The sequence below is a fragment of the Leucopleurus acutus genome (assembly GCF_964270905.1).
Source record: "Leucopleurus acutus genome assembly, chromosome: 6".
Taxonomy (NCBI): Eukaryota; Metazoa; Chordata; class Mammalia; order Artiodactyla; family Delphinidae; genus Leucopleurus; species Leucopleurus acutus.
Window position 1 is genome coordinate 143,944 of NC_139149.1, and position 23,547 is coordinate 167,490.

The 23,547-nt window shown below is 50.4% G+C and overlaps 1 protein-coding gene across 1 annotated transcript in view; it reads right to left on the reverse strand.

Annotated features, from left to right (window-relative positions):
- The window catches only part of SCTR (secretin receptor), a 64,866-nt gene that overhangs the window by 31,571 nt on the left and 9,748 nt on the right, over positions 1-23,547 (reverse strand). The window contains exons 2-3 of the mRNA XM_082841227.1: positions 20,515-20,620; positions 2,994-3,101 (exon numbers count right to left, since the gene is read on the reverse strand). Of these exons, the coding sequence (XP_082697353.1) occupies positions 2,994-3,101; positions 20,515-20,620 (214 nt within the window). The remainder of the gene's footprint in view (positions 1-2,993; positions 3,102-20,514; positions 20,621-23,547) is intronic.

Here is a 23,547-nt window from a genome sequence, read left to right on the forward strand (position 1 = left end):
ACGAGGAGCTCTTAGAACAGGGGCCCAAAGACTGGGGTAGAGGCGCTGTCGGCCAAGAAGGAAGTCTGGGACAGCAGCGGGGGCTGCCCTGCCTGCCCTGACCGGCCCGGCTGCACCCTCCTCTCCGGGCTGCCGAGGAGGGCCGTGTTCCGGTCCCCGGGTCTGGCTGCTGTGGAGGCTGCAGGGGTGCAGGGAGCTGACCCTGTGCAGAGGGGCCCTGCTGCTCCTTTTGCTCTAATCAGTATCCTGTCCAGGGCCCCCAGCCACCCCAGCTGGGCCTGCTGCGTTCCTCTCTGACAGGGCCACTGGCTCTCAGGGTTCCACTGAGCTGGAGAAATATGGTGGGCATTTCTAGAACCAGCCGCTAGGCTAAGGTACTGATCCTGGTCTCATCCTCACAGCGCCCCGCTGAGGGCGGTGCTGCTGACCTACCTCACAGACGAGAAAACCAAGGCCCAGAACTGGGCAGCGGTGCGCAGCCAGGATGTGGCCCACCACTGTACGGCCCTCCTGCCTGGCCCTCTCCCTGAGGTCCCAGGGGCAGCTCTAGCAGGAGACCGTGGCCTGCGGGCTCTAGGCGTGCCAGGTCTAGGACGACTCATGAGACCTGGAGCACTGGTTTAGAACCAGCTAGATCTGAGTTCGAAACCCAGCACTGGCTCTTTGTTGCTGTGTACCCTTAGGTGCATCATTTCTCTGTGCCAAATGGGAATAATCACCCACACTGCAGGACGCGTCAGGAAACACGACAGCACACGGATGTCACTCAGGCTGGTGCCAGACAGAGTGGGAGCCACAGGGCTACTTCCCTTCTGCTCTTGGCCTTTCTAAAATGGACCAGTTGGTGCAGTGGTTGAGAGTGCACCCGCCGATGCAGGGGACACGGGTTCGTGCCCCGGTCCGGGAAGATCCCACATGCCGCGGAGCGGCTGGGCCCGTGAGCCATGGCCGTTGAGCCTGCGCGTCCGGAGCCTGTGCTCCGCAACGGGGGAGGCCACAACAGTGAGAGGCCGTGTACTGGGAAAAAAAAAAAGGACCAGGACGGTGGGGCTTGGAGTCTTGGAATTTAGGAGATGGGTGGAAGGTTTCTATAATTATATCAAACAAGCTAGGCTGTCAGAGAGGAAAGAACGGTGGTCAAAGGTACACTGGCTGGATGAGAAGGCTGAATTAAAAGCACACACACTGCCTGGAATCCAAAAGCAGTTATCAGACAGCGTGTCCCTGGAGGCCAGGCTGCCTGTCCAGGGGCCTCTCTCCACAGACCCCACAGGATTCCCAAGATGCTGCTGCGTGTGATCCAGGCCAGGCGCCCAGAGCAGTAAACAAGGCAGTGCCCTCTGCTGACAGGGCTCTTGGTAGAACTGCAGAGGAGACAAGGGTGGGCTCCCTCTGTAGCCCCTTCCTCCCACCCACTTCCCCTGGGTTTAATTCCTAATAGGTAAGGGATTCTGCCCCAAGTTCAGGTCAACGAACACCTCACGGGCCCCCGAAACTACAGTCAGCATTTCTGTTCACATATACGTATATGTGTGTGCAGTCTGGGGAAGAGCCAGGCCAAAGCTTTTATCTGATTCTCAAAAGCCCCCAGGACCCTTGTCAGGTCAGGAATCTCTGCTGCTATAAGGCTCCCATCCCCACCAAGGTAGAAGGGAAAAAACGCCAAGGCCTGACCCCACTCGGCAAGTGTGCTTTTTAATAAGGAACTCTGGAAGACCAGCGCCCTTTTAAGCATCAAAGGAATGCACCCCAGATAGAACATTCTAGGCCCTGGCACAGACAGACAAATATCTGGAGGCAGAGTCCAGCCTGCAGTTTCCCCAGTCACACAGACACTCATTCCGTCTGGGCCCGTGTAGCGGGTGCCCTGAGAAAGAATTAACTTATTCTGTTTCTTTCTTCTTTCAAAAGGAAGCGTCTGGAGCGCCAGCTTGTCCTCACTGGGTGCTCCTTCCTTGCTTTGGCTAGGGAGACTTGGAACCCTTGGAACACCACCAAGAAGCCTTCCCCCGGACTCCGGACCCGAGGTGTCTCCACGGGAGGATGGTTCTCGGTAACTGAGGCTGGACTGTCCCGACCCGACCTACGCTCCTGGGCTGGCCGATGCCCTGCACCTGCTGCTGGTTATGAGCACAGTGGGACCCACGCTGAGATGATCCCCCCACCCAGCCCCAGACGCCAGGCAGCGCAGCCAAGGGGCAGCGCCTCCGTGCCGACGGGCGGGTGGCGGGTCCTGCAGCCCCACAGCGACACCGTGTGGCAGAGAGGAGAAACGGCAGTCCCCGCCTCTCCACCTCCCAGCCGTGAACCTGAGGCCAAGGGCTAAAGCCCTCTTCGACGCTGTTACTTTTACTCCTGAACTGGGTCAAGCGCAGGGAAAAGGTCTGTGGTTTGCAGGGGCTTTGTGATGACTGAACGAGCTCACGTCTCTAAACATGCCTGGCGCGTGACAGGGCTTTAGCCAGTGTTCGTCCCTGCGTGTCCCCCGAGACAACATCCTCACTCCCTTGCCTGAAATTAAGGGAAACCTTATAAACTGCAGCTTTGCCAGAATCTTCCAGGGAGGGCAGAGTTCACCAGCAGGGCCTGGCAGAGAGGGCACAGAGGAAGTAAGTGTCCTGGAAGGCCAGCCTGGGCCCGGTGTGAGCCAGACACGAGGGCTGGAGCGAGGGCCCCGGGGGCTGAGGGGGCAGAAGCGTGGAAGGGAGGAGGGGAGCCTCTTGAAGAGGGCACTGGGCAGGGAGAGGCAGGCCTGGCCTCCTTCACCACTTCCCCAGTATGTGGCCCCCGGCGCCCTTGCTTGGCGCCCTGACAACTGAGGCCACACCACACCTCCCCAGCCAAGGCTTCCCATCCCCAGCGAGGACCACCCCCACCCTTCTACTCACTCCTTGTCCCCAGAGAAGTCTCCTCGGCCTCAGGCCGCCAGGCCCAGGCCCACCCAGAGGGCCGCCCCACAGCCTCCCAGCTGGGCCCCTGGGCTGAGCGGTTACCGTTTCTGCCCACGAGCATCCAGAGGAACCGCGGGCAGGCCACTTCCACCGTCTGTCCCAGCGCAGAGGAGGGCCAGCAGCTCGTGTTGTCCCACAGCCCCTGGCAGCCTGACGAGGAGAGAAGCGGAGTCAGACGGGTCGCAGCGTGGACGCAGGGCCTCCCCAGCACTGTGGCACCAGCCCCAGCACCCGCGCCTGGGCGTCCCCACTGGCTGCGCTCCCGGGACCAGGAACCACGGCGTCTAATGGGCCCTGTCACCTTTGGGGCGGTGGCCTCGGCATCTACCTGGTGAGTGCTCGGTGCTGCAGACACACAGGGACACGCCATCTCACATAAGCCTCACAAGGGCAGGAATGGGCTCCTCCGGAGCGGAAGATGGAGCATCTCCTGGCCTCTGCTCGCACCCACTGACTCCATGGCAGTGAGCCTGCAGCCTGGCTGCACAGTACAACCACCGGGGAGCTTTAAAAACATACCTAACCAGGCCCTACATCCAGGGAGCCGGATTTCATCGGTCCCGCGTGGCGCTCAGGCATGATGCGGTGTTAAAGCTTTCTGGGTCATTCTACCGTGATGGCACGGTTGAGAACTTTGTCCCATGATTCTCAGACTTCAGCTCGTATCAGAATTATCCAGAATGCTTGTTAAAACACAGATGGCTGGGACCCCACCCCCAAAGTCTTGGTGGAGCCTGAGAATTTGCATTTTTAACAAGTTCCCAGGGGAGGCTGGTGTTACTGGTCTGGGACCACACTTTGAGAACCGCTGCCTTGGCTATGGAAGCAGCGCTGCATTTGTGGTAGGAACGTCCCTGAGGATGCTGCTTTCACCGCACTGGGTTCCCTTGACGAGGCCCCCGCCCCACCCCTGAAGGAGAACATGGTCTCAAGGCACCGCGAAGCTGGACTTACGGTGAACAACTAGTATACAGCTGTCCTTATAGACACTGAATTTGAGGCTGTTTCCTTTTTGCCTTGTTTGGCTGCTAGGAAGCTCAGAGCCAGATCTGTGGCCCACTTCTGGTGACTGAAAGGCTTTGAAGTGAAAAGACTATCAGGTGTCTTCAAGGCAAAACTAGGCGTTGTCTAATCACAGCCTTCTGGGTTACCTGATTCTGGCCTTTTACGTCCTTGAGCTATTTTGCAACTCTATAAATTGTAGACAACTGATGTCCTGTCCAAAGGCATTTGAATCCACATTTCTATCTCTTCCTTTGCATTTGCATGACTATCAGTTATCTACAATTTATACAGAGTTGTTTTCAGCCAGTTTTGCATCTATTTGTAAATTCATTTTACCGCCTTATACGTACAGTACTTTGAATTCTCCTATGAACCAGTGGTAGCATCTTACTGGTTCTCTCATTACTTAGGGACAATGTTTGGCAGGTATTCATTTTGCACTTGCCCGTGAGTTATGATTATACTCTGTTAAAAATGATCATTTAGGGCTTCCCTGGTGGCGCAGTGGTTGAGAGTCCGCCTGCCGATGCAGGGGACACGGGTTCGTGCCCCGGTCCGGGAGGATCCCACGTGCCGCGGAGTGTCTGGGCCCGTGAGCCATGGCCGCGGAGCCTGCGCGTCCGGAGCCTGTTGCTCCGCAATGGGAGAGGCCGCAACAGTGAGAGGCCCGCGTACCGCAAAAAAAAAAAAAAAAAAAAAAAAAAAAAAACCAAAACAACAACAACAACAAAAATGATCATTTAACATAACCACCCACCAATTCTCCCAAAGTTGGATCCCGGGGGAACAAAGCCAGGGAACTTGCTCCTGTGACAGGCTTCTGGAGGCCCATGCCACCTGGGAGGGCATCACCCGGGGAGGTCTGGAGCAGACCGGAAATACAGCTGAGGTGACACCCATGAGGTCAGCAGTCACCCCACATCTGGTTTGGGGAGCACAGAGCAGATCACAATAACCCAGAGCCCCAACCTTCAGAGAGAGAACCCAGACTCCTGAGGCCCACAGTCCTGGGCTCCAATCTGCCTCACCACACACTCGCTGCCCGAGCCCAGTTCCTCACTCAGCTCTTTTAGGGGAAACAGATGCCTTCCTCCTGAGGTTGTCCAGAGGAGGAGGAGATCAATGTCACATGGAAAGCCCAGCACTCAGTGGGTGCAGGGGAATTACAGTTCCCTCCTGCCGTCCTCCCCAGTCTTCTTCCTCCCCAAGCTCTTTCTTGTTTCAGCCTGGCATGGGGAGGGCAGGCCAGGCTGGGTCCTCTGAATTGCAGGGCAATTTTTAGCTGCAGGGACTGGCAGATGCGTGTGGTTTGAAGGGGGCCCTTGGATCACCCAGACGGCTAATTCCCAGCTTTTGTAAAGAGCAGGAGTCTCTTTCCAGGCGTGAATAAAAACCAGGCTCAAAGCATCAATATCCTCCTTGACACCCTCGTCCACTCCATGTAAAGTCCCCTGGTGATCTGTCCCACTTCAGAGGCTCTGATCCTGCAGTGGACGTCAGAATCACCTGGGAGATTCTAATTCAATCATCCTGAGCCCCAGGAATCTGCATGTGAAGACCTCCCTACAGGCGCTGCTGTATGTGTCATCAGGCTTTGCTTTGAGAATCTCCGCACTGCACCTCCCCACAGCGAAGGCCCCTGTTTCCGGGCTCAGACCAGCCTTGGGCTCCCAGGAGCACATCCAGGATGATGGTGAGAGGCCAGGGAGGTCACAGTGACGTCACCTCCTGGTGCCTGGGTGCAGATGGCTCCCCCCACCCCAGGCAGACAGTCCGGAGAGCAGGAACCTGATTCCTGACTGCTGGACGCCTGTGCCCGCAAGGGCTGGGCAAGGCACAGGCGTCCACGAGCGTCTAAGGAATGGATGAATGCCCCAGCCTCCGGCCCCTTCCCTTCCCCATCGCCCATCCCTTGTACATGGGCTTTCGCCGTGATGCCCACTTGACTTCTGAACCCCGCGCTAAGGTCCTGGCCTTCCGGTTCTCTGCCACCAGCTCTGCTTTGGTCCCAGCAGGAGTCACTCTGTGCTTCACACACAGCAGCTCACTGAATGCACAGCAGTGCTGCCAGACGCCCGGCTCTGTCCTCGGTTTACAAACGAAGCGGCAGAGCAGGGAGAGGCAGGTTCCTGGAGTCACACAGCCAGGAATGGACAGGCTGGGAGGTGACCGTCCAGCCAGGCTCCGCCCACCTGCCTGTCTCCAGTGCACCAGCCCCAGCTTCCTGGAGGAGGGTGTCTGGGGGGCTCTGGAGGTGGAGAGCCCCGGGAGGGACAGGGAGGCTGTGGCCCTGGGCAAGGAGGGGAGGGCCATGGAGGAGAGCCGCCATGGGCACACAGGGCGGGGCCTGGATGGGGCTCCCACAAGGACAGTGAAGGCATCCAGCAGTCCAAGGACCAGGTGCCTGCGTCCTTCAAGGAATGTGGGACTTGAGACCCCCTTGGATATTCCTGAGGCTTCACCCCAGCTCTCACAGAGCACCCCGAACGAGGGCGGGCTGGACCTTCTCTCTTCCTGAAACTCCCCAGGGCACCCAGGCAGGGTTCTGCCACTTTTGGGTGCCGGTCCTCCAGATTGCCACCATGGACGTGGCTCACCTGGCCCCCGGATGCCCTTGGGACAGTGACACGGTCCTGAGGGCCCTGGACAGACGAGCACAGTTTGCCTCCGCTCTGAGTTCTCCCACACCTGGAGGCTGGAGGGTGAGGGGACCCCTCGGCCTTGTTGCTTCTGAAGAAGCCCCACCGGCTCAGGCACACCTCCTGGGAGCAGACGGGGCATTTCCCCACTGTGGAAACACATGGGAGTCTCTTCCCTCACTTTGGGAGAAGTGGCTTCAGGGCTGAGGCTGGCCAGGTCAGCCAGGGCACTGGTCCATGGCCCCAGTCCACGAGGCCGGACGACCCATGTCCGGCTGGCCAGACAGATGGGAAGGGGGCCAGGGTGTCTGGCGGGCTTCCTGAGCTGGGGCACGTCAGGCCAGGCCCACAGGGACACTGGCCTGTGCTGGCAGAAGGCCGGGCGGGGGCGGCTGGTGGGGACTGGGAGGGAAGCGGGATCCCCCTACAGCTGGTTCATACCCATGCCCTTCCTATCAGCCAAGTAGGGAGAAGAGGCTGGGAAGGGGCCGTCCAGCCCTGTGCTGGACACACAGCAGGCGCTGTGCACCGCAGGGGTCGAGTAGGGTTCCCGTCCCACGGCAGAGACGAGGAACCCAGGCCCCAAGAGGCAAAGTGACATGCAGGGTGACAGCAGGACTGGTAGAGCTGAGATCCCACCGCCAGGCTGACCACTGGCGGTAGGAGGCCTGGATGCTGACTCCACATGCCATCCCTCACATCCCAAGCCCTGTGACATGGCCACACTCTCCCAGCCTTGGCCTCGCTGTCTGGGCAGGGCAGGGCAGGGCAGGTGCTAGCAGACCCAGGGGACCAGCGTGTGAGGAGCGCATGGTGGCGGTGTGCCCCTTTAGCTGGTACATGGTTGAACCCTTTTAATTTTAACAGCTGTACATTTTTTTTTTTTTTTTTGCGGTACGCGGGCCTCTCACTGTTGTGGCCTCTCCCGTTGCGGAGCACAGGCTCCGGACGCGCAGGCTCAGCGGCCATGGCTCACGGGCCCAGCCGCTCCGCGGCACGTGGGATCCTCCCGGACCGGCGCACGAACCCGTGTCCCCTGCATCGGCAGGCGGACTCTCAACCACTGCGCCACCAGGGAAGCCCCAAACAGCTATACATTTTTAAAAAGAGAACTGAATATGCATTAAAAGGTTATAGAACAAGCACATCACAGCTGTGACTTTGAGGGTTACTACTGTTTAGGATGAGGCTAAGTTAAAAAAAAAAAAAGTCAGTTGAAAAAAAAGGGAACCCTCATGCACTGTTGGTGGGAATGTAAGCTGGCGCAGCCACTGTGGAAAATGGTATGGCGCAGCCACTGTGGAAAATTTCCTCAAAAAATTAAACTAGAGCTGCCATATGACCCAGCAATGCCGCCCCTGGACACACACCCAAAGGAAATGAAGTCACTATCTCAGGAGCGACCTGCACCCCACACGCACTGCAGCGTTATCTGCCACAAAGTATGGAGACAGCCTAAGTGTCCATCAAAGGGTGAATGGGTAAGGAAAAGTACAGTGAAATATTATTCAGCCTACTGGGATTCCCTGGAGGCCCAGTGGCTAGGACTCTGCACTGCAGGGGGCATAGGTTCGATCCCTGGTCAGGGAACTAAGATAGTGCGTGCCACGCCACACAGCCAAAAACAAACAATAAAAAATCCTGCCATGGGTGACAACACAGCCGAACTCAGAGGACGTTATGCTCAGTGAAGTAAGCCAGACACAGAAACACAAACACTGTTATCATCTCCCTGGTATGTGGAATCCAAAAAAGTCAAACTCACAAAAGCAGAGAATAGAATGGTGGTTACCAGGGGCTGGCCTGCAGGGAAAGGCAGAGAGGTTGGTCGAAGATTCCAGAGCTGCAGTCAGATATGATGAATAAGCCTAAGAGCTAACGTACAGAGTGCTGAAAAAGTTAGCCAATTGATTTAAAGGAAAAAATACTAAGGAAACCACAGTACATAAGGTGCATGGTGCAAGCGGGCTGGAGGGACTATGGCCGGGGGAGCAGGGGTCTGTGCGGCCCCCTGGATGCTTGCAGGGACCCCTTTTCTGCGGCTCCAGGGTGTGAGTGGAGGGCCTGACCCCACTCCCCACAGGCTCCTGCTCTGAGTGCGGGGAAGGCTGCACAAGTGGAACAGGAAAGGGAAGGGGGCGTCCTGGTCTGGCCTCCCCTGGGGCTCTGGCTCAGAAGGGACGAAGCACAGAACTCGGGTCACTGTGGGGGGCTGGGAGTTTTAGACCCAGAGCAGTAAAGCTCAGCGCCTGAGCCGGGGTTGAGGGGGACCCATGAGGTAAGGGATAGGGGAGCTTTGTACACAGAGCCACTAGGGAGGGCTCAGCGCCTCTGGGAGGGCAGGGCTGGAATGAACATAAACTGGCTGCTGCAGGGAAAGCAGGGCCCAAGGCATCCCCACAACCCTCCACCATCTCTGAGGTCATCTGCTGACACTGACTGCCTGGCTGGAGGGGAAGGGATGGAAGGGTGTGCAAGTTTAAGTAGGGAAACAAGAAAAGACACCATGGGACCACAGATGTCATCTGGAGGGGCCAGGGGGGTGCCTGCCTGGCGCCCACGGCACAGCATGGCATCCTCGGTTGAAGTGAAGCGTGGTGGAGACGGACTGAGCCTTGGACACGCCACTTACCTCTACGAGCCTCACTCTCCTCATCTATAAAATGGGCATGGTAACGTCCCCCAGGATTTTGGTGGGAATTAATGATTTGTGTTTGCAGTGGATCTTTTTTTCCTCCTGGTTATTTTTTTCCTTTTTTCTGTCCTTCCTCCTCAGATTACTAGTTCACAGTCTCCAAGGAGGGCAGGAAAACTTACGATCTCCCTGACTTGGGCTTCCAAAGGTCCCTGGGTCAGGGGGACAAAGAGGAATTCTGGTGTAATCAAAACGCTTAGGAGAAAACAGAAAAAGAGCAAGACTTCCCCTGAGACTAGGGAGATAAGGGGTGATGTGATGAGCAGGTACACAGAAGGTTCCAGAAAGAGGCATGAGTGCACTGCTGCCCATTCGCCCCAGATGGCGGGAAAGCCCGGAGGAGAAACGGCTGCGGGAACACGTCCAGATGGGCAGGACCGACAGCCTGTTTCCTGGCTTCATCATGCCTGCTCTGCCTTCTGAGCCCACCCCCAGGGGCAACCTGGGGCGGTCTCCTTGGCTTTGCAGTATTTACAGTATTTAGGCGTTGCCCTGCTTGTGATGGCTGGACCACACGCAGAGGTGGTCAGGGTGGGTTAGAGGAACTGAAGGCCCGGGTGGCAACGGCATTTAAAAGCAGGGCACAGGAGCGACAGCAACGAGTCTGGGGGTGTTCCTCTTTAAGCCAAGAAGCACAAACCGTTCCACAGAGCTACCTTGGGGAGTAGTGGGGTGCCCACCACCTAGCGTGTTCAAGCAGAGAGGGTCACGCGGTTAGGAGGCTGCATGGGATGAGACGAAGGGCCCTTCGAATGTGAGGCTGAGCGCCGCTTCCCTGAGGCAGGCTGGCTCTTTTGCCTGCGGGAGGCTTGCTCAAGGTGGCCTCTGAGCCCCAGACGCCTCTCCTCCCCTCCCCGAAGGCACACGGAGCCTCCCCTCCCCCGACGGCAGGAGCTGCATCTGGGGCCTGAAAAGTCCTCCTCGTCCTCCCTGGCTGAGACGCCTCCTTTCACACCGCCTCTCACACTACATAGACATTAACTGGTGTCAACAGTCTCTCTCTTCCTCTTTTTTTTTTTCTTTCCAAATGCTAATCTTTTCTTGGGAGGGTGAGAATATCAGTCCCTCACAGCTCAGTCTGGATTGTAAAATAGACAATCCTCAGGATTTGCACTCAAAAGATATGGGCTGAGAGTCCTGTTTCAGCTCTGGGGGATCCTGTGCCTCTAAGAGCCTCAATTTCCTCATCTGTGAAGTGGGGATGACAATGGTACTTACTGCACAGGTTGTTTTAAGAACTGAAAAAATGTGTCGAAAAGGCTACATGAACATAAGTTACTTGTTTCTGAAAAACAAGCCCAGATCAGTAGTGCCAAGGAAAGGGTGAAGAGAGCTGGGCTCTGGCCAGGGGAGGGAGGTCCCAGGTTGCCTGGCTGCCAGTGGCCCTCAGGAGCCAGGAGAAGCCAGAAAAGGACTGGAATGTTTGTTAGAGAAACTGCATTAAAAGCCAGCACGTAAGACACACTGATAGCCGCGCCACCACGTGGATGAACCTTGGAAACATTAGTGCAAGGAGGTGACACAAAGGTCACGGACTGTGGCTCCATTTGTTATGAAATGTCCAGAGTCAGCAGAAGCATAGAGACAGGGAGTGGATGCATGGTTGCCAGGGGCGGAGGGGGGCAAGGTGAGGAGTGGCGACTCAACGGGTACAGGTTTTATTTTGGGGTGATGAGAATGCCTTGGGGCTACATGGAGGTGGTGGTGGCTGCACTGTGAATGCACCAAATGCCACTGAGTTGTTTGCTCTAGGGTGGTTAATATTGTGAATTTCACCTCACTAGAAAAGCACTGCCCTCCCGCCACCCGCTAGGAGCCAGCCCATGTTCTTTGGGAGTGGGCAACCAGCCGGCAGAGACAAGAGGAAAAGGGGATGCTGTGTCCCCATTTTGAAGGCGAGGACACAAAGGTCCAGAGAGGATCGGGGTCTTGCCCAAGGTCACACGGCCCCTAAGTGACAGAGCAGCACACCTGCCCAGGTCTGTCCAAACTGCTAAGCCCACATCCTTCCTGCCACGGCACTGTCTCTTGGGAACATTCTTCCTTAGGGAGAGGCAAAGCCCTTCAGCCGGCCAGCTCTGAGGGGGTATCAGCTTCTGAAAACAGAGCAATAAACAGCCGGGTAGAGCACGCCATGCAGCTATTAGGGTGACCCTGAAACGTTCCCACAAAATGTTCCGAAGGCCTTGGCCACCTAACCCGGAATAGCTGAAGAGTTAATTTTTTATTCATGATAAGTGTGCCGGGCTTGGTGACAGCTCGTTTCCTGGGACTCTTCTGGCGTTCAAACATTAACCTCCTCCCCAGGGAAGACCGGGCAGCTTAACCATTAACCCCAACAGAGAGTCCGCCAGCCCCTCCCCGCCTCAGGCGCCAGACAGATCCTTGCTGGGGACGGACGGAGGGCCTGTGGGCCCAGGTGCCCAGGACTTCAGGAGTCGTGCTCCTGAGTGGAGGTTATGGGACCGGATCCCCCCCAGGCGGCCTCAGCCCCGGCCCCCATCCCCGCAACCTGGCCCTGATGGGGATCCACGGGGCGGAGCCTGACCAAGGGCTCCATGCCTTTGCTGTTTCTCCTGTTTTCATTCTTTGAAGAAATCTTGCCCCGCGGCCACATGTCGGTTCTAGGCTCCACGACGGGTCTTCTGGCTCAGATTTCTCAACCTGACAGCGGAACAGGCCTGAAGACTTTCCCAGGAGTCCAGGTCCTCAGAAGACTCAGAAGTCTTCTGGCTCAGGGGCTTTTAAACCAGGTTTTCAAAACAACAGACCCCTTTTCCTAAATGAAAATTGCAGAAGGCCAAAATGCAAAACAGATCCAAGCGGCCCGAGCCTTTGCCCCGTTCACCCAGCTGCCACGGCCTGGCCAGACACAGTTGCAATTACTGCGTGTGCAGCACAGCCCCATCGCACACGAGGAGAGTGAGGTCTCCCCAGGGAGTTCACGGCAGAACCCGGCAGGAGTCCCACTGCGCCTTCTCAGCCCTGGATGCACAAGTAGGACCACATGGGAGCCTCTGGGGACAGAAGATGGCTAGACCTGCTCCAGGTCGGTGCTCCAGGTCTGGGCACATCCGCAGCCTCCCAGGAACTGCAATGTGAGGTCGGCATCCACAAGGTGACGGGCCCCCAGGTCAGGCTCTGGGGAGCACTCCCCGTGGGTGACGTGGCTACACTTCTCACCCCAGCTGGTCTGTGACGAGCGGGGCAGGCCGGGGGCGTCCATGTCCTCTGCTGCAAAGGCTCTGCTTCACCTCTCTCTCTCTCCTTCAAGTCTCCTCTCTCCCTGCTCTCAGTCAAACGTCTGCACTCACTCATTCACCCAGTAAGTCATCAACAAACACACAACAACTACTAGGTCTTGCAGGCCCTGTGCCCCGCGCTGGGGAAAAAGAGGAAAGTGACACAGTCCCTCCCAATCCAGGAAACACATCCCTACGACGCAGTGCAGAGGTGCCAGGAGGGAGAGAAACAGAGGGTCCTGCAGAAGTCCGGGTGGCCAGTTGCACGGGGAGAAATCGTTCCTGGAGGAGTCTAAAAAGGAGAGTGGTTGGCAGAGTGGAAAAGAGGGAATGGTGTTGAAGCAGAGGGATCAGCATGTGCAAAGGCGCAGAGGCATGAGAGAAACGTACACGATCAGGAAGTTGTAAGCAATTTGGTTGAGCCAAGTGGAAATTTCTGGGATGGATGTGTGGACAAGGGAGTGAGGAGCTGAACCTCATCCTGCAGCCACTGGGGAGCAATAGGACATTTAAACACGTCAGATGCTTATTTTTAAAATAACCGTCTGTAACTTCTCAGTGTGAGCTAAAGTTCACCATCATCTCTCCCAGTGGCTTGCCATTCTAGGCTTTATCCCTCAGGCCTGAATGCAAGTCCCACGCTCTGTCACGGGAATTTCTGGCGTTCACCTTGGGGACATGCAGGCAGCTGTAGTTTCTGGGGTGATAGGAGGGCCCAGGAAGTCAGGAGGCTGTGGCTCAGTGGTGGGCCCCTGTGAGCCATAAGACTACTGTCTGGCTCCCCCGAAGAACCTGCCACAGCCAGCAGAGGGGAAGGAAAGGCTCAACCTACGGAAGGAAGTTGTCATCCTGCCCCGTCCCTCATGCGGAGGACGGGTGACTCCACTGAAGCCCATCGCAGCACCCACACTGCTGGGCCTCTGCCGCCCACGGCACCATCTTCCTCCTGCCCCCGGCTGCTCCTGATGGATTCGTGCAGGGGCCCGAGGCCACTCCTGGGCCCTCTCCTCCTCCCCTTCCCTCACCCTCTCCTCCTGCAACCTCAGCCTCAGTTGCCAGCCAGACAGAAGTGTTCCCCAGCCCGGCCCTCCTCTGAAGCCTCCACTCCGTGTGTCTAGAACTGAACTCACGATCTTCATCTCTTCTCCCCCAAAATACTGCCCCCTCCTCCCTGGAAGTACTGCAGCCACCTTACGACCAGGAGGCGAATGCCACACATTGAGCAGAAAGACAGGAGGAATCTGGACACCTGGGAACTCTGCACCAGCTCTGGATCTTTTGTGGTGTCTAAGAAACCAACCCCTATTTGATGAAGCTCGCTTACCAAGTCTCTGCCACATGTGCAAAAACACATTCCTAAGCCATAAGGGAGGAGTCCAAGCTCCTTTTTTCTCACCATTTTCACCTCACAACAAGAAGTGCTAAATATTTTTTGAACGGATTCTTTCAATTTCACACCAACCCCATAAAACAGATGTTGAAACTGAGGCCCAGAGACATAGAACTTGTTCAAGATCACACAGCCTAATTTAAAAGCCTGGGCTCCCCGTTCCCCCTCTGCACCCCTCTTCCTCTCTCTTTCTTTTGGAAAATGCAGAGATGGGGCTGCCTTCCCCTTGCAGCCACACACATAGCGCCGCCATCGCCACCAGAGGGCAGACAGTTGTGTTCAGGGAGCGGGATGCGGGATGGGAGGGAGGGGAGGTAGGGGAGGGGAAGGCCTGGCGGACACCTGAGGGGACCAGAAGGCACAGCGGCAGCCGCGGTTCGGGGGCAGCCAGATTCCTGGGGGGGGGGGGGCGGGGAAGGAGTCACCGGCCTGGCCGTGGGGGACGAGAAAGTGGGCGACCAACAGTTCAAGGATCCCAAGAGCAAAGGCCATGACTTGGAGATAAGAGTACTGCAGAAGGACCTGTCTGGTCTGTACGCCAACAAGCCAGATAACCTAGATGGAAAGGATCAGGTCCCAGAAACACACAACCTACCAAGACGGAGGTATGAGCAAGTAAAAACTCAGAGCAGACCTCTAACTAGTCGGGAGATGGAATGTGTCATAAAAAATCTCTCAACCACAAAAGCCCAGATGGCCCCACTGACAGGGTCCACCGAAGGTTTAGAGGAATTAACACCAAGCCTCCTCAAAGGCTTCCAAAAAACTGTAAAGGAGGAAACACTTGCAAAATCATTCTAGGAGGCCACCATCACCCTGACACCAAAGCCACACAAAGACTCTACAAGAAAAGAAAACTACAGACCAATATCTGCGATGAACATTGATGTAAAAGTTCTCAGCAAAATACTAGCACATTGAATTGAACAGCACATGAAAACAATTATACACTGTGACCCAGTGGGATCTATTCCTGCGATGCAGGGGGGGTTCAAAATGTGAATATTGCTCAATGCGATACACCGCATTAACAAAATGAAGAACAAAAACCACAGGATCATCCCAGCTGATGCAGAAAAAGTATCTGACAAGATTCAACACCCTTTCAAGATAAAAAACACTTACACTAGAAATAAAACTATCTCAATATAATAAAGGCCATATATATAAAGGCCACAGTGAACATCATACTCAATGATGAAGCCTGAAAGCTTTTTCTATAAGATCAGGAACAAGACAAGGACACCCACTTTTGCCACTTGTATTCAGCATAGTACTGGAAGCCCTAGCGTATAGCAAGTAGGCAAGAAAAATAAATAAAAGGTGTCCAAATTGGAGGAAAGAAGTAAAATTATCTCTGTTTGCAAACAATGTGATCTTATGTGTAGAAAACCCTAATGATGCCTCAAATGGACTCACCAAAGTGACAGCGTAGAAATAAAATCAACACACAAAATTTAGTTGCATTCCTATACACTAGTGAGGAACAACCTACAAAGGAAATTATGAAACAAATCCATTTACAATAGCATTAAAATGAACAAAAACCTTATGAATAAACCTAACTACCAACGTGAAAGACGTGCACACTGAAAACTACCAAACACTGCTGAAAGAAATTAAAGGCACAAATAAATGGAAAGACAACTTGTATTCATGGATTAGATGTCTTAATATTTTTAAGATGTCAATACTACCCAAAGTGATCTACAGATTCAATGCAATCTTTATCAAAATCCCAATGACAGGGAGTTCCCTGGTTGCCTAGTGGTTAGGATTATGGGCTTTCACCACCATGGCCCAGGTTCAATCCCTGGTCAGGGAACTGAGATCCCGCAAGATGCATGGCACAGCCAAAACCAACAACAACAAAAAAATCCCAATGACAGAAATATTTCATTTAATATTTATGTATTTGATATTATTTTCAGAAATAGAAAAATTCATCCTAAAATTCTTAATGGAATCTCAAAGGACCTGGAAATAGTTAAAACCATCTTGAAAAACAACAAATTTGGGGATCTCATACTTCCTGATTTCAAAACCCATTTGAAAGCTACAGTAATCAAAACAGTGTGGTACTGGCATAAAGACAGGCATATAGACCAATGGAATAGGAAAGAGAGCCCCCAAATAAACCTTCACATATATGGTCAAGTGATTTTTTTACCAAGGTGCCAAGACCATTCAATGGGAAAAGGACAGTCTTTCAACAAATGGTGCTGGGAAAACTGAATGTCCATGTGCAAAAGAATGAAGATGGACCTTTACCTTATACCACACATAAAAATTAACTCAAAAATGGACCAAGGACCTAAATGTAAGAGCTAAAACTATAAAATTCTTAGAGGAAGTTTCATGAGATTGGATTTGGCAATGCTTTCTTGGATATGACACCAAAAGAACTGACAACAAAAGTAAAATTAGATATATTAGGTTATGCATCAAACTTAAAAACTTGTACATCAAAGGACACAATCAACAGAATGAAAAGGCAACCTACAGAACGACAGAAATCATTTGCAAATCATATATCTGATACAGGGTTAATATCCAGAATATATAAAGAACTACAACTCCATAACAAAAAACCAAACAACCCTATTTAAAAATGGTCAAAGGACTTGAAAGGACGTTTCTTTAAAGAAAACATACAAATGGCCAAGAAACACAGGAAAATATGCTCAACATCACTAATCATCATGTAAATGCAGATCAAAACCTCAATGAGATACCATAGGCCAATCACAAAAAGACAAATACCGTATGATTCCAGTTATCTGTGGTACCTAGAACCATTCAATCCACAGAAACAGAAAGCAGAATGATGGTTCCCAGGGGATAATGGAAGAGAGGAAAAGAGTTGTTGTTTAATGGGTATAGAGCTCCAGTTTTGCAAGATAAAAGGTTTTGGAGATTGGGTGCACAGTAATGTGAACTTAACACAACTGTACTGTACACTGAGAAATGGTTAAGTTGATGAAATTTACATGTTTTTTAAAACTTCTTTTTAAATTTCTTCAAAGAAGACATACAGATGGCCAACAGGCACATGAAAAGATGCTCAACATCACTGATCATCAGGGAAATACAAATCAAAACCACCACAAGGGCTTCCCTGGTGGCGCAGTGGTTGAGAGTCTGCCTGCCGATGCAGGGGTCGCGGGTTCGTGCCCCGGTCCGGGAGGATCCCACATGCCGCGGAGCGGCTGGGCCCGTGAGCCATGGCTGCTGAGCCTGCGCGTCCGGAGCCTGTGCTCCGCAGTGGGAGAGGCCACAACAGTGAGAGGCCCGCATACCACACACACACAAAAAAACCATCACAAGATATCACCTCACACCTGTCAGAATGACTATTATCAAAAAGACAAGAAATAACAAGTGTTGACAAGGGTGTGGAGAAAAGGGAACCCTCGTGCACTGTTGGTGGGAATGTAACTGCTTCAGCCACTGGGGAGAAACTATGGAAAGTCCTCAAAAACTTAAAAAATAGAATTATCATATGATCCAGCAATTCCACTCCTGGGTATTTATCCAAAGAAAACAAAAACAGTAATTAGAAAAGATTCATGCACCCCTATGTACACTGCATTATTTACAAAAGTCAAGATACGGAAGCAACCCAAGTGCCCATCAACAGATGAATGAACAGATAAAGAAGATGTGGTACATATATACACAATGGAATGTTAGTCATAAAAAAGAATGAACTCTTGCCAGTTGTGACAATATGCATGGACCTAGAGGGTATTATGATAAGTGAAATAAGTCAGACAAAGACAAATACTATACAATTTCACTATGATTTCTATGATTTTATAAATGTGGAATCTATAAAACAAATGAACAGACATAACTAAAAAGAAACACGTTACAGAGAACAAACAGGTGGTTGCCAGAGGGAGGCAGGGTGGGGGAGGAAAGAAATAAGTGAGGGATATTAAGAGATACAAAGTCCCAGTTGCAAAATAAATGAGTCACAGGTATGAAATGTACAGAGTGGGGAATGTAGTTAATAACTATGTAATATCTTTGTATGGTGACACATCATGACTAGACTTGTCTTGGTGATCATTTTGAAACGTATAGAAATATTAAATTACTATGTTCTGTATCAGAAACTAACATAGCGTTGTAGGTCCATTATACTTTGAAAACAATCAAACAGACAAATTCATAGACAGAGATCAGATTTGTGGGTACCAGAGGCCGGGCTGGGGGGAATTGCAGGAAGGTAGTCAAAAGGTACAAACTTCCAGTTATAAGATAAATAAGTAGGAGGGATGTGACATGCAGCATGATAAATACAGTTACCACTGCTGTGTGTTATATGTGAAAGTTGTTAAAGAGCAATCTCAAGAGTTCTCGTCACACCATTCTTTTCTATTTCTTTAACTCTGCACCTATAAGAGATGATGGTGTTCACTAAACTTCTTGTGATAGTCACTTCATGATGTATGTAAGTCAACTCATTATGCTGTGCACCTTAAACTTATACACTGCTGTATGTCAACTATATCTCAATAAAACTGGAAGAAAAAGAAATAAATAAAAATGGTTAAGACAGTAAAATTTATGTTACATGTATTTTACTACAATTAAAAAAACAAAGCAAAACACTGACAACATCAAATGTTGTCAAGGATGTGGAGCTACAGGAACCCTCATTCACTGCTGGTGGGAAATTAAAATGGTGCAGCCACTTGGAAGACAGTTTGGCAGCTTCTTACAAAACTGAACATGCTCTCACCATACGATCTAGCAACCATTCTCTTTGGTATTTATCCAAATGAATTGAAAACTTATGTCTGCACAGAACAACTTGATTTAGAATTGCCAAAACTTGGAAGCAACCAAGATGTCTTTCAGTTGGAGAATGGATAAACTGTGGCACATCCAGACAGTGGAATATTCTTCAGCTCAAAGAAGAAATGAGCTACCAAGCCATGAAAAGACATGAGAAAAACCTTAAATGTATATTACCAAGTGAAAGAAACCAACCTGAAAAGATTACACACTGCATGATTCCAACTATATGACTTTCTGGAAAAGGCAAAACTATGGAGAGAGTAAAAAGATCAGTGGTTGCCAGGGGTTAGAAGAGAGAGCGGGATGCATAGGTGGAGCACAGAGGATTTTCAGGCAAGAGAGACTACTCTGCATGATAGCATAATTGTGGATACATGCAATCATACATTTTTCAAAACCCACTGAATATGAACACTAAGGGTGACCCCTAATGTAAACTGTGGACTCTGAGTGACGATGGTGTGTAGGTTCATCAGCTGTAACCAATGTAGCACCGGCTGCAGGATGCTGATGGTGAGGGAGACTGTGTGTTTGGGTGGGAGCGGGTAGCAGAGAGTACGTGGGAATGCTCTGTACTTTCCGCTCCACTCTGCAGGGAACTGCTCTAAAAAATAAAGTCTATTAAAAAGAAATTCACATCACATAAAATTAACCATTAGCCATTTTAAAGCGTACAATCAGTGGCATTTAGTACATTCACAGTGTTGTGTGACCGGCACCTCTATCCAGTTGTAGACATTTCACCACCACCAAAAGGCAGTTCCTACACAGTTACTCCCCAGCCATTTCCCCTGAGCCCCTGACAACCACGAATCTAACTTCTGTCTCTATGAATTTGTCTAATCTGGACATTTCATACAAGGAGAATCATATAACACATGACTTCTTACAACAGACTTCTTTCACTTCACGTTTTTTAAAATTTATCCATGTGGTAGTATCAGTACTTCGTTCCTTTTTAAGACTGAATACTGTTCTATTGTATGTACAGACCACATCTTCTTTACCCATTCATCAGCTGACAGACACTTGGGTTGTTTCCACCTGTTGGCTATTGTAACCCGTGCTGCCAAGACCTTGCCTGTACAAGTCTTTGTCTGACTATCTGTAAAGGATTCTTCTCTTAATGCTACATCCCTCCCTGCCCTTAGATGAGTGAAAGCAAAGCAGATAAGTGAAGGAAGGGAACAGAAATAAAATTAACATGTAAATATCAAATTAATAATATTTACAGTCCTGACTAATAAGAAATATTTAAATTAATAATATTTAAGAAACACCTGTATTAACATACTTTATCTCATATATCTTTATAATTCTGATGTAGACTTTATCACCTGTGTTTATAGATCAGTAAAGCAAGACTCGGAAGGTTAAATAATTTGTCCGTGTTCACACAGCCGGTGAGGGTCAGCCGGCAATGGACTCCAAGTTTTCCAGACCCCACGCTGCCTCTCCCATCAAACTAGCAGTAGAGGTGAGAGAATGGGTGAGAAGTACACTGCCTTGATAAGTAATTCTCACCAAAAGCTTACCTTGGTGAAGTCATCATGCAGAAGCTAATGGTTCAACAACCCTGGCTGTAACCACAAACTCAGAGAACCAAAGAGAGGCGATGACGTGGTTTCTCTGGGTGTGTATAGACTGGTCACCAGGGTCACTCCAGGCCCTTCCCCTCAGCTTATTCTCTGAAAGGACACAGCCGCTCCAGCCCCTACCTGCCCCCAACCCAGTGGACCTGGACGCAACTCACATCCCAGAGTGGGCCCAGGTGTGCACATACCTGGGGCCGGGTGCCTGGCCCTCTCCTCGGCGAGTCCCTGCAGACACTGGTCCCGCTCTTCCCGCAGCACCTGCAGCACAGCGCACAGCCGAGGGAGGGCTCCCACCTGCAAGCCCAAAGCCGAGAATGCTCGTCACTGCCACGAAGCTGAGTCTAGTACACAGGGCGGGGCCAGACAATGGAGACTCAAAATGAGGAAGACAAACTAGTGACTATGACAAAAAAAGAGCATGCTCACAGATACAGACAACAAACTTGTGGTTACCAGCAGGGAGAGGGAAGGAGGGCAAGCTAGGGGCAGGGCAGTAAGAGGTACAAGCTGCTAGGTATAAAATAAGCTACAAGATACGTTGTACAACACAGAGAACAGAGCCCATATTTTACAATAACTATAAATGGAGCATAACCTTTAAAAATTGTGAATCACTAATTGTACACCTATAGCCTATACAGTATCGTACAGCAACTATACTTCAATAAGAAAGACTTGTAAAAAAAAAAGTAATGTAAACTAGAGACTTTGGTTAATGTATCAATATTAGCTCATCAATTTTAACAAATGCACCACTTTTATGCAAGACATTAGTAATAGGAGACACTGGAGAGGAAGGGTTGAGGGGGTATATGGTCATTCTTTGTACTTTCTGCAGAATTTTTCTGTAAACCTAAATCCTCTCAACAAAATAAATTATATTAATTAAAAAAGAATAAGTGGGAGAAATCAGTTCACCTAGTTTAAAGACTCGCTGTATAGCTACAGTAATCAAAACAGCCTGGTATTAGTAGAAGAATAGGCAATGGTGTTAGAGCGACTGGACAGCTACAGATAACAAAATGAACCTTGAACTAAGACTCATACCTTGTACAAAAATTACCTCAAAATGATCATGGACTTGAGCGCAAAACATTAAACTAAAACTTTTAGAAAAAACATAGAAAATCTTCAAGATGTAGGGCCAGGCAAAGATTTCTTATACTTGACACCAAAAGCACGATCCATAAAAAGAAAAATTGATAAATTGGACTTCACCAAAATTAAAAACTTTTGCTCCAAGAAAAACCATGTTAAGAGGATGAAAAGGCAAGCTACAGATGAGGAGACGATATTTGCAATCCGCAAATTAGAACTAATATCTAGAACAGACAGAGAACATTCAAAACTCAATAGTAAACAAATTTAAAAATATATTTAAGGACTTCCCTGGTGGCGCAGTGGTTAAGAATCCGCCTGCCAGTGCAGGGGAAGCAGGTTCGATCCCTGGTCCAGGAAGATCCCACATGCCACGGAGCAACTAAGCCCATGCGCCACAACTATTGAAGCCTGTGAGCCCTAGAGCCCACAAGCCACAACTACTGAGCCTCTGCTCCGGAGCCTGTGAGCCACAACTACTGAGCCTGTGTGCTGCAGCTACTGAAGCCCGCACACCTAGAGCCTGTGCTCCACAACAAGAGAAGCCACCGCAATAAGAAACCCACACACCGCAAAGAAGAGTAGCCCCTGCTCGCCACAACTAGAGAAAGTCCGCACGCAGCAACGAAGACCCAACGTGGCCCAAAAAAAAAAATCTATTTAAAACATAGGCAAAATGCATGAAAAGACATTTCAGAGAAGACACACAGATGGCAAATAAGCACATGAAAAGATGTTCAACATTATTAGCTATTAGGTAAATGCAAATTGAAATCATAATGTGATATCACTACATGCTTATCAGAATATCTAACATAAAAAATGACAACAATGCTGGCAAGGTTGTGGTGAAACTAGGTCACGGACGCATTGCTGGTGGGACTGTAAAATGAGACAACCACTCTGGAAAACAGGTTGACAGTGTCTTAAGAAAAGCTAAACATGCAACTATCATATGACCCAGCCATTGCACTCTTGGGCATTTACCCTGGAGAAATGAAAACGTATATTCAGAAAAAAACCTGTACACTACTATTTGTAGCAGCTTTATTCCTAACAGCCCAAAACTGTAACAGTCCAGATGCCTTTCAATGGGTAAATGGTTAAACAAACTATGGTACATCCATACTATGAAATTCTACTCAGCAATAAAAAGGAACAGAGTAGTAATACATGGACCAACTTAAATGAATATCCAGAGAAATATGCTGAATGAAAAAAGCCAATCCCAAACGGTTACATACTGTATGATTCCATTTATATAACATTCTTTTTAAAATTTAATTATTTTATATTGGGGTATAGTTGATTTACAACCTTTGTGTTAGTTTCAGGTGTACAGCAAAGTGATTCAGTTATACATGTGTCCATTCTTTTTCAGATTCTTTCCCCATACAGGTTATTACAGAGTACTGAGTAGAGTTCCCTGTGCTGTACAGTAGGTCCTTGTTGGTTATCTATTTTATATAGAGTAGTGTGTATATGTTAATCCCAAACACCTAATTTATCCCTCCACCCCCTTTCCCCTTTGGTAACCATAAGTTTGTTCTCTATGTCTGTGAGTCTGTTTTGTCAATACATTCATTTGTATCATTTTTTTTAGATTCCACATCATTTATATAACATTCTTGAAACAGCAAAATTATATCAATAAAAATGGAGACCCTATTAGTGGTTGTCAGGAGTGAAGGGAGGGTGAGGGTGGGAGGGAGGGAGGTATGACTCTAACAGGACACCACGAAGGGTCCTCAGGGTTGCAGACTTGTTTTGCACCTTGACTGGATCAACGTCAGTATCATAGCTGGTCAGTCAAACCCCAGCTCACTTGCAAACACTAAGAAAGAAGTAAACGTGCATTTCTATGTGCCACTGAGTTTCTGTAACTGTTACACAGCACAGCTGACTGGGTAGGAGTGACGTTTCCCGAAAGTGGGTGGCCATGTGCATTGCTGGAAATGAAGAAAGGGGCGCTGCAGCAAAGAGGGTCTTGAGAGCGATGGAGCAAGATGAGGAATGAGGGAACACCTACAATGGGAACCTCTCCAAGAAAAATTTAACTTCCTTTGTGTTTTTCCCTGGGACTATGGAAAAATAAACATCAGAAGACAGTTTAACTTTTTCTT